This window comes from Lithobates pipiens, unplaced genomic scaffold (assembly GCF_037356315.1).
Source record: "Lithobates pipiens isolate NorthernLeopardFrog02 unplaced genomic scaffold, aLitPip1_a1.2 Scaffold_28, whole genome shotgun sequence".
NCBI lineage: Eukaryota > Metazoa > Chordata > Amphibia > Anura > Ranidae > Lithobates > Lithobates pipiens.
In genome coordinates this window covers 60333161-60348122 of record NW_027507789.1, presented here as the reverse complement: position 1 = coordinate 60348122, position 14962 = coordinate 60333161, and the positions used below count along the sequence as shown (strand labels likewise).

The following is a 14962-nucleotide window of genomic DNA, read 5'->3' as shown; positions in this document are numbered from 1 at the left end:
GTCAGTGAGACAATAATGCATTCCAATCTCACAATTCCTCACTCTGCACCTGCATGCACTGAGGGGGAGGCACTGTGCCCCCACACATTGTAAAAGATGGGAAACATTGGTTCTCTAACTTTGCTGTAGCTGTGATCGTCGGATTTTGTGATGGGCAAGAGATTGGGTGCAGTTCCTTTGGGGTGGGGGGGGGTCCCTGTTTCCAGGAGGAGGAGGACTGTCTTGGCTACGGCTAAAGCCAACCACAGTTCTGCTAGCCCTGTCTACCATCTGGGAGGAAGATGGCTCACTTGGTTGCTGCTACCAACCTCCAAAGACAGGATTTCACTGTGATTGAGAAAACCACAATCAGGTGACAGTTTGTGGAATTACTGTTGAGCTGGGAACTTTGTTGAAATTATTCCTGAACTATGCATCACTTCCTACTGAACCCCGGCACTCTGTGTCCCTTTAAGCCACAGCCAGTATGCAGCGCAATGAAAATCACACCCAACTTTTCCTATGGCGCAGAGCACTGCACTTTTTCTCAGCTGCCGGGGCCAAACTTATGCTCCTGCACACAGACCCGCTGCTTTCAGAAAATGCCCCTGACCTGAGCTCATTGTGCATCCATCCCAGATGCTTGTATGTGACATCACATACAAGCACGTGGGCTGGATGCGAGAGGTAGATCAGCAGGATGAGTGTGCCAGGACAGGTAGATGTGTCATCTCTGCTTCTTTTCACCACTCTGCATATAATAGATGAGAAGAGGGTACAGCTGTAGAGCAGATGAGAAGAGGGGTTCAGAGGTGGGACAGGTGAGCAGGAGGGTACAGTGGTGGGGCAGATGTGTAAGGCGGTACAGTGGTGGAAAGAGATGAGAAGGGGTTCAGCAGTGGGACAGATGAGCAGGGGGTTCAGTGTTGAGCCAGATGAGCAGGGGGTTCAGTGTTGAGCCAGATGAGCAGGGAAGTTTAGTGTTGGGGCCGATGAGAAGGGGGTTCAGTGGTGGGACAGAAAAGCAGGGGGCAGAGCAGTGGGGCAGATGTGAAAGGAGGTGTACTGGTGGGGCAGATAAGCAGGGGGTGAGACAGATTTTGAAGGAGGTACATTGGTGGGGCAGATGAGAAAGTAGGTTACAGTGGTGGGACAGATGAGCAGATGGGTTCAGTGTTAGGACAGATGAGAAGGTGATTCAGTAGTGAGACAGAAGAGCATGGGGATACGATTGTGGAACAGATGTGCTGGGAGTTACAGTGGTAGAACAGGAGAGCAAGGGGGGTACAGTAGGTGGGGCAGATGTGCAGGAGGTACAGTGGTGGGAGGGATGAGAAAGGGGATTCAGCCATGGGACAGAAAATCAGTGGGGTACAGTGATGGGGCAGATGAGCAGGGGGTTCGGTGTTGGGCCAGATGAGAAGGGGGTTACAGCGGTGGGAAAGATGAGCGGGGGGGGTTAGTATTGGGGCAGAGGAGAAAGACGGTACATTGGTGACAGATGAGCAGGGGGTTACAGTGGTGGGGCAGATGTGCAGAGGAGAAAGGAGGTACATCGGTAGAACAGAAGAGCAGGGGGCAGGATGTACAGTGGTGGGGCAGATGAGCAGATAAGTTCAGTGTTAGGACAGATGAAAGATGGTTCAGCAGTGAGACAGGAGAGCATAGGCGTATGACGGTGGAGCAGATGTGCAGGGAGGTACAGTGTTGGGGCAGATGAGCAGAGGGGGTTACAGTGGTGGGACAGATGAGCAGGGGGGGTTACAGTGGTGGGACAGATGAGCAGGGGGGTTACAGTGCAGGGACATGAGAGATGTGGGACAGATGAGAAAGGGGGTACACTGGTGGGGCAGATGTACAGGGGCGTACAGTGGTGAAACAGATTTGCAGGGGGTACAGTGGTAAAACAGATTTGCAGGGGGGGGGGGGCAGTGATTTGGCGCTGATCTGAGGCGTGAGAGTGCAGAATGTTCATTTCTCACTACTAAAGTAGTTTACAATTACTTTATAACAAATCCAAACAAAAAAAGTTATAAAATCAGCACATTTAATTTCTTTGAAAAACAATTTGGCACACTGTGCTCAAAAGGTTGCCTACCCCTGCCTTAAAGCGGAGGTCCACCTCAAAGTGGACCTTCCGCTCATCGGAACCCTCCCCCCCCTCCGGCGCCACAATTGGCACCTTTCAGGGGGGAGGGGGTGCAGATACCTGTACAGTACAGGTATCTGCACCCACTTCCGGGATAGCTCTCTGCGGAAAGGGGCGTCGATTACGCCCCTTTCCGAAAGTCCCCCGCTGCCTGCTGGGAAACACACAGATCCCAGAGGCAGCGGGTCCATCCTTATTGCGCAGCGCGACTCGCGCATGCGCAGTAGGGAACCGGGAAATGAAGCTCCACTTCCTGATTCCCACACCCAAGATGGCGGCGGCAGCACCCGAGAGACGATCGAGAGATCGGCTTTGGGTGCCGACATCGCGGGCGCGCTGGACAGGTAAGTGTCACTATTTTAAAAGTCAGCAGCTGCAGTATTTGTAGCTGCTGGCTTTCAAAAAAAAAAAATGCGGAGTCCCGGCGGACTCCCGCTTTAAAGGCTAAGTTCACTTTTTTTTTCTAAATTCCAGCTCCCCTATGTACTAATATAGCATTAATGTACTTCTTTTGCAGAAATAAAAAAACATTTATCCTAAACGCCCCTTACCTGTGTCCAGCTTGTTGTATAAAAAAAACTTTTTATTCCTGGATGGCCCTTTGGAAGTAAAAAAATGTTAAGATACGGGAAGTAGTTCACCAACTGACCTCATTAACACCACCCCCCCCCCCCCCCCCCCCCCGTAATCTGCTCTCCTACTCCAGGAGATCACTACCACCCACCTCTGCGGGTGCACATTTTTTTAAATGCAATCAGTGATCACCATTCTCACTTAATACACAGGCATTAATTATTTTTCTACCTTGCTTTCATCTTGCATAGATCATTCATTTGGCAGAGTGTGCAGGAGGTAAGCAATCAGATAACAGCCATTGTGGAGAGAATTTTTGTATTAAAAACAGGAGACGTATGTCTTGGGTTCTGTAAAGCTAACCATACAATATACAATCTGATTGTGCAGTCTCCTTTAGATCTAGCATCAACGATGTAGTGCAAGGGCCTGCCTGATTGGATAGATGGTGTGTCCTCCTATTATATAGTTTTGGTAAATCTAAAGGAGATTGTGCAATCTCTTTACAATCAGATAATATAGTGTATGGCCAGTTCTGTGAATGAATGAACTACAACTACCATCGCCCATTGCAGCTTGTAGTTGTGACAGCTTGTAGTTGTGACAGCTTGTAGTTGTGACAGCTTGTAGTTGTGACAGCTTGTAGTTGTGACAGCTTGTAGTTGTCAATGAACTACGAGGGTCTGGCAAGCTCTCTAGTAGTTCATTGATCTTCCTTTCTTTAGCAACTGCCTGCCTGTAGTGGAGGTACAGAGCGAGAGCTCTGACAGTCTGCAGGAGCCTGGCACTGCACTTGTGATGTGCTGATCGTGGGTGCAATGTTTTACAGGCTCCTAAGAAAAAAAATAAATGCACACTTTTTACCTGCAAAAATATGTGCATTTACTTTTTTTTTTTTTTTTTTTTAAAGGCGTACTTACAGTGCTTTGAAAAAGTATTCACACCCCTTGAAATTTTCTTCATTTTGTCATGTTACAAGGAAAAATGTAAATGTATCTTATTGGGATTTTATGTGCTAGGCCAACACAAAGTAGCACATAATTGTGAAGTAGAATGAAAATGATAAATGTTTTTCAAATTTGTTCACAAATAAATATCTGAAAAGTGTGGCGTGCATTTGTTTTCAGCCCCCTTTACTCTGATACCCCTAACTATAATCAAGTGGAACCAATTGCCTTCAGAAGTCACCTAATTAGTAAACGGAGCCCACCTGTGTGTAATTTAATCTCAGTATAAATACAGCTGTTCTGTGAAGCCCTCAGAGGTTTGTTAGAGAACCTTAGTGAACAAACAGCTTCGCGAAGGTCAGGGATAAAGTTGTGGAGAAGTTTAAAGCAGAGTTAGGTTTTAAGAAAAAATCCAAAGTTTTGAACATCCCATGGAGCACTGTTCAATCCATCATCCGAAAATGAAAAGTGTATTGCACAACTGCAAACCTACCAAGACATGGCCATTCACCTAAACCAGTGATGTCGAAACTTGGCACCCCAGACCTTTTGGAACTACATTTCCCATGATGCTCAACTACACTGTAGCAGAGTGCATAAGCACCATGGGAAATGTAGTTCCAAAACATCTGGGGTACCAAAGTTTGCCATCACTGACCTAAACTGACAGGCTGGGCAAGGAGAGCATTAAAGAAGCAGCCAAGAAGCCCATGGTAACTCGGGAGGTGCTGCACAGATCCACAGCTCAGGTGGGATAATCTCTCCACAGAACAACTTAGTCGTGCTCTCCACAAATCTGGTCTGTATGGAAGAGTGGCAAGAAGAAAGCCATTGTTGAAAGAAAGCCATAAGAAGTCCCATTTGCAGTTTTCAATAAACCATGTTGGGGAACACAGCAAACATGTGGAAGAAGGTGCTCTGGTCAGATGAGACCAAAACTTTACTTTTTGACCTAAAAGCAAAACTCTGTGTGGCAGAAAACTAACACTGCACATCACACTGAACACACAATCCCCACCGTGAAACATGGTGGTGGCAGTATCATGTTGTGGGGATGCTTTTCTTCAGCGGGGACAGGGAAGCTGACGGGACAATCTTGGAAGAAAATCTGTTATGCTGCATACACACGATCGGAATTCTAGTCGGAAGAAGCTATGATGGTTTTTCCGACGGAATTACGCTCAAGCTGTCTTGCCCACACACGGTCACACCAAATTCCGGCCGCCAAGAACGCGGTGACGTCCACCACGTACTACGGGACTAGAAAAGGGAAGTTCAGCACCACGTAGGGCACCCTTTGGGCTCCTTCTGCTGATCTCGTGTTTATCGCGTGTTAGTAGAAGTTTGGTTAGAGACGATTCGCGCTTTTCAGATTTGTGCTTCAGTTTGTTACTGCTCTACAGTTTGCTTGTCTGTGCGTATCTGATTATCAGTGCGTGTAGTCAGTTAGCATTTGTTGCTCATTGTGTATATCTTGGTATAGTACGCTTTGATTTTCAGTGCTTATTGTCCGTTTGTTGCTGATTTGCATTTCGTTCCTTCAGGCCTTGCTGTTTATCAGTGCTTTCTGTTGTCCTTTCTGACGAGCCGACCGTTTTGAAGCCATGTTACGTGTACGTACTCGTCGTAGAGTTCGTGCTGTGCGGGGGCTTGGTGTTGGGGTTCTTACTTTGACACAAGCCCGGTCCATGAACAGGGCGAGGAGGAGTTCGTGGATCAAGAATTTGTTGCGCCAGCATGACCAGTTCTCTCATATGCCTTTGCTGCGTGAGATCCGTGAGAATAATCCTGCAGAAGGAATTTATGAGGGTAAGTTTTCTACTTTAACATCACATTCTATGTATTTGTTTGCTACTGTATTGGATTTCTTTCATCATTCTATAATTAACATAATTTTAACAAGCTGGGAAATTCCTCTATGGTAACTTGCAGGGGCCGGCGGATCCTCTGACCGACTCCCAGATGGAAGTGGTGAGTCGGTACAAGCACCGGAGGGGGGGGCGTCCCCTTCCGCCGCCCGTAAGAACGATCAAGCGGCGGAACAGCCGCTATGATCATACTTATTGTGCAGGGAATCGCCAGCTGAAAACGCCGATATCTGAATGATGTCTGTGGCCTCGGGCATCATTCAGATATAACCACCGAAAGCCCATGACGTCAATAGAAGTAGTATGGGCGCCAAGTGGCTAATAATAATAGGAGTACACGACAAATACTTACTTTTTCGAAGAACTTTCTTGATCTTTCTATACTGATCGTGCTCCCTTAATTTGAGGTCTGACCAGCGTTTCCTCAATTGATCCTTGGATCGTCGTACCCCAAAATTCCTGTACAGACTCTTCACAACTTTAGTCATGATCTTGGCCTTTCTCAGATTTGGGTTTGGGTATGGACCATAATTCCCGTCATAGTCGTTCTTCCTCAAGATGTCGACCCTCTCCAACATCTCAGCAAAGGACATATTTGTGGCCTTAAATTTCCTCCGGGATCGGGACGTTCCTGGTTCCGGGCTTTCCTCCTCCTTCTCCTCCTCATCCTGCTATTATTATGCACCTGGTGTGTCTCTGCCATGTTCCTCTCCCACTGCGACGAAAGAGACGGGGCGGGGAATATTTTAGAAAGAATGTCAGGGGCGGGCTACGCGGGCGGAGTTTCACGCATGCTCAGTGTATATGAAGCTTAAACACGTGTGTCTCGTAACTACGTTGTGTGTGCAGAGGAAGGAGGAACGTAAGCGACAAACGTTAGACCGAAGGTAAGATTTTAATTTTAGTGACATGAGCGGACTATACTGAATCTAGATTGATGCCTATATTGGCTTTTAAGATTATCCTGAGATGAGTGTTTTGGTCTTTTGTTTGGTCTTGCAGAGAATATGTATCCATTTAAAGATCAAGAATTCCTGGGCGAATTCCTGGATAAATACAGAGATATGAGAAATCTATGGGAGGTGAAAAACCCCTTATATCACAACAAAGCAGCTAGGAAGGCAACGTTGGAGAAGCTGCTTGAATTTGTAAAGACTCAGGCCCCCAATGCAGACATGAGGTCTCTAGAAACAAAAATTGGTAGCTTGAGAAGCACCTATAGGAAGGAGTATCAGAAGGTCCAGCAATCCCTGAGGTCAGGAGCAGCAGCAGATAAGGTTTATGTACCTAGTCTATGGTACTATAACAAGATGCGCTTTCTTGATGAGCAGATTGAGGCCAGGGAATCGCTTTCGACTCTTCCAGCACCCCTTCCCTCCAGCCTTCCATCCAGCCAGCCTTCCCTCAACCCCAGCCGAGGCTTCTGTGGACCAACCTGGGCCTTCCAACCAGGAGGAGATTGAGGAGCCCAGTTGGAGCCAGGTATAGGATTTTTATACATATTTTTTATGTGAAAATGATGATTGTTAATTAGATGTTATTAGTGATAAGAAATGAATGATTTAACAAAAAGTGTTTCACATATCAATAGACAGTAGTGGCCAAAAATGATTGGGGTAAGAATGAAAAATGCTGGGCTCAGAATGATAGTCTTTTCTATTTAGTAACATTACATTTGCAACAGTCGTGAGCTGAAAATTGTGTGTGTTTGATGAACAAAAAAACTAAAACTATGTCCCTTTTTCATACACAGGAAGACCTCAGCCAGGACGAGGCTCTGGCAAGTGGCACACAGGAGGAGGCAGGGGAAGGTGTCAGCCAGGAGGTGGCAGGGCCCAGTAACACCCAGTCTCAGGTGCCTCCCCTCGTCCTTCCATACAAAAGGCCCAGGAAGGGGACTAAAACAGAGGAGGCAGCACTGACCCTCATCAAGGATGCTAATAATGCCCTGAAATCCCCCCTCGATGCTTTAGAGGCCTATGGCTCTACATAGCCTCCAATTTACAGCAAATAGAGGAGGGCCAACGGCGCAAATGTGAAAAAATAATTTTTACAACCATCCACAAGGGGTTGAGTGGCGAAATAACTGATGACGACCACCTGTGTGCGCTCCCCCATCCTCCTCCTCCTCCTGCCACCGGTCCACCTCCAGAGCCACAGCCTCCAGGGAAGGTTTACAGAAAACAAGAAAGTGATTGCCTGCCTTCAGTCTGGTCTGACAGAACACCCAGCCTGTTGTATAACCACAGTCTGGGTACATATGTCATCTGCTGCTGCTCCTGTTCTCTGGGATTCCTGGACCAGATTGACCTCCTTTCTATATGGACTTCTCAAGCTACCAAGTTTTTGAGCCACAAAGTTCATGTGTGCCTTGGGGGCCAAAGGCTTCGCAAATTCAAGCACTTTCTCCAGCGTTGCCTTCATCTTCATTTTGTTTTTATGATGTAAAATTGTGATTTTTTTTTTTTTTTTTTTTTTTTCAAGAAAATACTTGCCTATGTGTTTTTCTACAAATAGCAAATATACAATTTTTGGGTGAGTAGGCAGGTACATTTCAAAAATACAATGTCAAAATTAACAAGGGACACCAACAACAAACAGGTTTACAAATACAACATAATAATGATGTTGTGGAAATGTGACATAAAAAAATAAAAAGGAGAGCACAAGAAAATAATACAATAATTCAAAAATGTATATTAATGAAAAAAAAGGACTTTACAAAAAAAACATATATATTATGTAGCTCTGGCTTAAATTAAAATAAAGATTATTCAGGAGATACCTAGAAATAATAAAAAAAAAAAAGTTTGTGATAACTCTGTGTGAATATGAGCAGCAAAACAACTTCATTCTTGTAGCATTATATAAAGAGAATGCGCGGCATTGAACACTTTAAAAATTTGCAGTGTGACAAATCCGCTATCTCCATTACGAATGCTAGTTTTACCAGACCGAGCGGTTCCGTCTCGTACTGGATTCTGAGCATGCATAATTTTTTGGCATGTCAGAATTGCATACACACGATCGGAATTACCGATGGCATGTTCTCAATTTTCCAGACGGAAAAACGTTCTATCAGTTTTTGGCTGGCGGAAAATCGGACAGCTAAATTCCGATGGAGCATACACACGGTCGCATTTTCCGATGAAAAGCTCTCATCAGTCTTTTTCTGGACGGAATTCTGACCGTGTGTACGCGGCATAAGAGTCTAACTTCCGACCCATTTCGCTGATCACCATAGATATGAAAGTTCTAACAAAGATCCTGGCTAACCATCTGAACTCTTTCCTCTCTGCCTGATAAAAAAAGATCAGGTTGGCTTTGTACCACAGAGACAGGCAGGGGATGCAATTCGGCGAATTGAAACACATAGCCCACGAACATTCGCTAGAAACGATGCTGTTATCTTTAGACATGAATAAAGCCTTTGACACGTTGTCCTGGCCTTATCTCATGTCTGTGCTTCGCCATTACAGATTTGGTGCCTCCTTTCTGTGGTGGATGTCAGCCCTCTACGACTCTCCTAGAGCTAAGCTTAAGTATTACGGATTTGAGTCGCCTACGTTTGGCACTGGGAGGGGCACCCGTCAAGGGTGCCCACTCTCGCCTCTGCTATTGAAACTCCTTCATTGCTCACTTTTCCTTCCTTTTTTTTGCCCATTTTTCCTTCCTGAATGTGACAATTTTCCTGGTGGACCACAAAAGGATTCACAGAAATTAATTCTTTGCTTACCCCCACTAGGATATTAACATTTGATGCTTTACGCTCTTCTCATGATATCCCATTGAGAGAACATTATAGTTATTTAAAACTGAGACATCTCCTGCAACAACTTATTAGGTCCCGTCCCACTCCATACACCTGACTCTTTTTGAGAGCTTATGTAGAGCCAGCCTCACTCCCCAGGTATGATATCACTAATTTACGCGTCCATAATGTCTACAAAACGACCTCCGTTATGGCCCTATCACCTCCAATGGGAGAAGGAATTGGGGAGACAGGTAGACCCAGAGGACTGGTGGACGAGGACTATGGCCCTCTCCAAGTGCTCTTGGAAAGTCCTTATATTGCAGGAGGCCTATAAAGTATTATATCGGTGGTACTATACACCAGCTAGATTGGCCTGATTCATTCCAACCTATTGTTCGCTTCTCTTTCGAGGATGCTGACAGGAAGGCTCTATGGCACATATATGGTGGTCATGCCCAAGGGTGTGCAGGATATGGGTCAGAGTTTACACTATTCTTCGTAACATGTTTCACATAAACCTTAAAAGGGACCCCTATTAAGCCCTCCTTGGGAAACCAATTGTAGAATTATTACATCCAGAGCGGCAATTAGCCCAACATCTCTTTACTGCAGCTAAATTGGCAATCGGAAAAGCCTGAAAATCTCCCACACTTAGTTTTGAAGCAGTAAACAACTGTATGAATGAGGTCATGGTAAACGAAAAACTGACTGCCATCCAATTGAATACACATGACAAATTTGGCAGCCATGGATCATGTACTCTCAGCCCTCTCGATTAGACGGCACACTTCTTTTGATCTGAAACTCCCCTGTGCACATACCGTGGACGCTCCCCCTTCCCTCCCTCCTCCCATCTTTTCTTTTTACTTTTCTCCTTTATACTGGACTTTCCCTCCCCCCCCTTTCAACATTTCATTCTTCTTTTATTAAGTTTTACGCATTTAATCCATATTTTTATTAGGCCACCAGGTATGGACCGGGACGAGATGGTTATTTTTGAAACATTATATCTTTCACGTTACCCTCTATTTTTGTTAGCTTTACATAACAATATACCCTGTCTGATGGGGGAACCCCTGGCCATGAAATCTTGCTGACATATATTCAGGCAATATGAATGGGACATTCAGACCATAGTTACCCCGCTTAGGGTCATTTTGAAGGGCAAACTTTGGTCATCCATTTCTTCATTTAATTTTAGGGGACATTGGGTTTGTTATATGCTTGAGTGTACGATACATGCCTCTACATATTGCAATGCACTTTTTGTTTTACTCTTTGCCATATTTCCTTGTTTGCCTACCATGCAATGTAACCATGTGAGGGAAGATGTTGTTATATGTTGGATTGCCTGCCAATAAAGTTTTTTTGTAAAAGAAAATCTTTTAGAGTCTGCAAAAGACTTGAGACTAAAGCCTCGTACATACGATCAAATTTTCCGTCTGGAATTGTGTGATAGGCTGTTGGCGGAAAATCCGACTGTACACTCCATCAGACAATTGTTGGATTTTCCGTGAACAAATGTTAGATGTCAGGCTTATAAATTTTCCGCAGACAAATGTCTGTTGTCAGATTTTCCGATTGTGTGTACACAAATCTGTTAGACAAAAGTCCAAAGTTCAAACACGCATGCTCGGAAGCAAGGACGGGCTGGAAGCGGACGGTCTTGTAAACTAGCGTTCGTAATGGAGAATTTGACGTGGCAAATTATGAAATCTAGAAATTCAGCGTACATTCTCTTCTTCTTTAATGGGATCATAATGAAGCTGCTTTGCTGGTGATACTAATGAAGTTATGCCAAACAAATTTTTTTTCTAGTGATCTCAAGATTAATATTATGTTTGTCTTTTATTTTTGGTGCAAGTTACCACAACACCATTCTCCTGTAGTTTTTAAGATCAAAGATACAAAGATGTTGGTGTCCCTTGTTAATTTTACATTGTATTTTTTAAAATGTAACTGCCTACTCCCAACCTGTCATTTGAAGTAAAACATTATTCTACATTAAAAAAAGAAAACAAAATTAGACATGCTATCTGCCAATAGAACTTAACCAAAAAGTGCATTCTATGCATCCAAAAATATAACAAATCAAATCATTATTCAACCAAAAAATAAAATAAAAGCCTCATACATGTGTCCTGCTTCTTAATCTAGGGGCTCAACAATGCCAAGGGTTGGTGAAAGCAGGGTTCCATCATTTGGAGTTTAATTACAAAAATCATCCGGATTATTCTCCTGGAGCTCCCGCAGCAAAGGCATATGACATAATTGGTCACAATTATTAAAGCAACCAATTTTTGGTCCAATCCTCCTCCTCCTCCCTGTTCCTGGACTTGGGTCAAAGCAATAAATCCAAGGCCAATAATAAATAACACGCTATCTCCTCCGATTCCCCAACATGGCTGGTTGAACGGCCATTCAGAAACAAACTGAAACGCGCAAATCAACACTCGCCAAACTTCTACTAACACAAAATTAGCAGAGGGAGCCCAAAGGAAGGTGCCTGACAATCTAACTTCCTCGGCTCGTAGTATGTCACTGCGTTCGTGTTTGTTGGCCGACAATTGTGTACCGTTTGTATGCAAGACAAAATCCAGGCACATGCCATTCGGACAAAAGTCAGACGCTTTGTCTTCGGAAAATCCGATCGTGTGTACGAGGCTTAAGGCTAAGGTTCACCTTCCAGCAGGACAATGACCCTAAACCTACAGCCTGTGCTACAATGGAAGTTAGAATGGCCCCATCAATATCCAGACCTAAATCCAATTGAGAATCTGTGGCAAGACTTGAAAATTGCTGTTTACAGACACTCTCCATCCAATCTGACAGAGCTTGGGCTATTTTGCAAAAGAAGAATGGGCAAAAAGTTCACTCTTTAGATATGTAAAGCTGGTAGAGACATACCCAAAAAACTTGCAGCTGTAATTAAAGCAAAAGGTGATTCTACAAAGTGTGGACTCGGGGGGCTGATTACAAATGCACACTTTTCACATATTTACTTGCAAAGAAATTTAAAACCATTTATAATTTTCCTTCCACTTCACAATTATGTGCCATTTTGTGTTGGTCTATCGCATACAATCCCAATTAAATACATTTACATTTTTGGTTGTAACGTCAAATTGTGGAAAATTTCAAGGGGTAGCAAAACTTTTTCAAGGTTATGTATCCTTTAAATTTGGTCAAAGCTGTAAGTTTGTTTTTATTTACAGGTGCCCTTTACGTGCATAAGCAATTTTAGTTGGTAAAGGTGAACTAACCCTTTAAGGCATCCCATTCATTTTGGATGGGCTGCCAATGTGCAAGAACAGACCAAAACATGCATGCTGCATTTCTCTGACACAGAGAAAACCACCATGCGTTGTGGTGCAATGTAACATTATGTGGGTCGGAATCGCACTGCAATAAGAATTTCACTGCGACACGCTAATGCATATACTGTTACCACAATGCAGACGTGTGCTTTTGCCCTTAGTGAAATTTGCTGGATCCCACTGTATTGAAGTGATTCTGCAGTGAAGGTTCTTTTTTCTAACAGATATACCCCCTAAACCTGTCAAAAGTAGTCCTTGGGTTACATGTTCTATGAGTTTCAAAGCTATAATATAGAAAGAAATGTGAAGTGTTGCTTCCAGCTCATATATTTTTAACTTGCTTTTGAAGGTTGGATCAGGTGTGAGCCTCCCAGGTGTATTGGCTGCAAAGTGTGCTGCTAATGTTATATTATCGGATTCAGCAGCTATGCCACAGTGCTTACAGAATTGTTCCAGGAGCTGCAGACAGAATAATCTATTGGGGATACCGGTCATAGGACTGACGTGGGGTGAGATATCACCTGATCTCTTGGACCTTCCTCCTGTCGATATAGTGCTGGGATCTGATGTCTTCTATGAACCAAAGGGTAAAGTTGTAAAGCCAAAAATGTATTCAGATTAGAATTATTCAGTTCCAATCAGCAGATCAGCTCACAGATCTCCTGCTAATCAGATCAGAGCTGGAGGATGACACATCCAGGTGTACTCAGTTTCTGCAGAGTGGACATGGACAGAACCCGCTCTGTTCTATGGGCGGCTGGAAATAAAGACTCAGCTGTTTGTTTACACCTGACTACCCTCCGATCTTTCTAAATGGAAGAGGACGGATCCCCTTCAGTTTTTTTTTTTAGTGGACCAGATCGGACTCTGAGGTAAGCAGGTGTAAACGGACACAAATCCTTGTACATCCTCTTGTCCGTAGGAATGTTTGGACCTTTCAGTCTGCTCCGCCTGAAAAACTGATGGGTGGACCTAATCGGGTCGCCCGAGTGAAGGGGGCCTAAGACAACTTTAAAACATTTTAAGGACCAACTGTACCTAGACATATGTAGCATATTTACTGAACTTAGCAAAATCATTTTTGCCTTGCTGTCATGCTGATACTTTGCATAAGTTCTTTAACCACTTCAGCTCCAGAAGGTTTACCTCCCGTCATGACCAAGCCATTTTTTCGATACAGCACTGCGATACTTTAACTGACAATTGCGTGGGCATGCGATGCTGTACCCAAATAAAATGTAGAGAGAGGGGGGTGGTCTGGGTACTGCCTCTTGATATAACACAACTCCATCCCTGTAATTCATACATAGAAACAAATTCGCCCATGGGACTTTAAATGAGTTGGTCATATAGGTCAACTCAAATAGGTATAAAAATATTTTTATTCAGATTCCAAGAAAGACATGGTTAAATGAACATAAACGTAATAACGTCATCAAGCATGATTTAACCATTGACGTTGTTATTTACAGTAGTGAAATACATATACAACTTAATACTTGACGCTTTTCGTTGCTCGCAAAATCGTTGATTTCGTTAATCTATTTCACTACTGTAACTAACATGTCAATGGTTAAATCATGCTTGATGACGTTATTATGTTTATGTTCATTTAACCATGTCTTTCTTGGAATCTGAATAAAATATTTTTATACCTATTTGAGATGACCTATATGACCAACTCATTTAAAGTCCCATGGGCGAATTTGTTTCTATGTACCAAATAAAATGTATGTCCTTTTTTTTTCCCCACAAATACAGATTTTTTTGGTTGTATTTGATCACCTGCAGTTTTTAATTTTTGCCCTATATACAAAAAAACTGACAATTTTTTGAAAAAAAAAAAATATTTTTTTACTTTCTGCTATAAAACAATTTAAAAAATGTAAACAAAAATGTCTTCATCGATTCAGGCTAATATGTATTCTGCTACATATTCTTGGTAAAAAAAAAAGAAAAATCACAATACGTGTTTATTGATTGGTGTGTGCAAAAGTTAGTGTCTACAATGGTAAATTTTTATATTATCACTACAATCGCGCAATGCATCGTGTTCTGTGAATTGGTAGTGAAGCAATTGAATGACAGGACCTACTGCGTTCATTTACAGAACACAATGCAATGGGATTGTAGTAAGAGTTCTGTGAATGGTGGAGAGGGGACAGTCGTGTAAAATTCAAAAGTGACAGCTGCCACAGGGGAGTAGAACCCATGCATAATGTTAGGGGGAGGTCAGCCTAAATATGGGTATAACATGTATTGTGGTCTAGAAGGTAGAGTTAGCCTTTAAGCGATCAGTTAGGACTGTACCTGGGTCAAAAGCCATAAGCGCATTCCATTCCCCTAAGTCTAATATTAATAATATAACTGCTATA

General features: G+C 43.4%; 1 protein-coding gene across 3 annotated transcripts in view; it reads left to right on the top strand.

The window, feature by feature from the left end:
* Positions 1-14962, top strand: part of METTL23 (methyltransferase 23, arginine) — a 36167-nt gene that overhangs the window by 9059 nt on the left and 12146 nt on the right. For 2 of the 3 annotated variants that reach the window (XM_077459284.1, XM_077459285.1), the window contains exon 3: positions 12937-13174. In XM_077459284.1, the coding sequence (XP_077315410.1) occupies positions 12937-13174 (238 nt within the window). Of the gene's footprint in view, positions 1-5192; positions 5458-12936; positions 13175-14962 lie in introns of all 3 variants that reach the window. The other variant, XM_077459286.1, reaches the window with a different exon arrangement.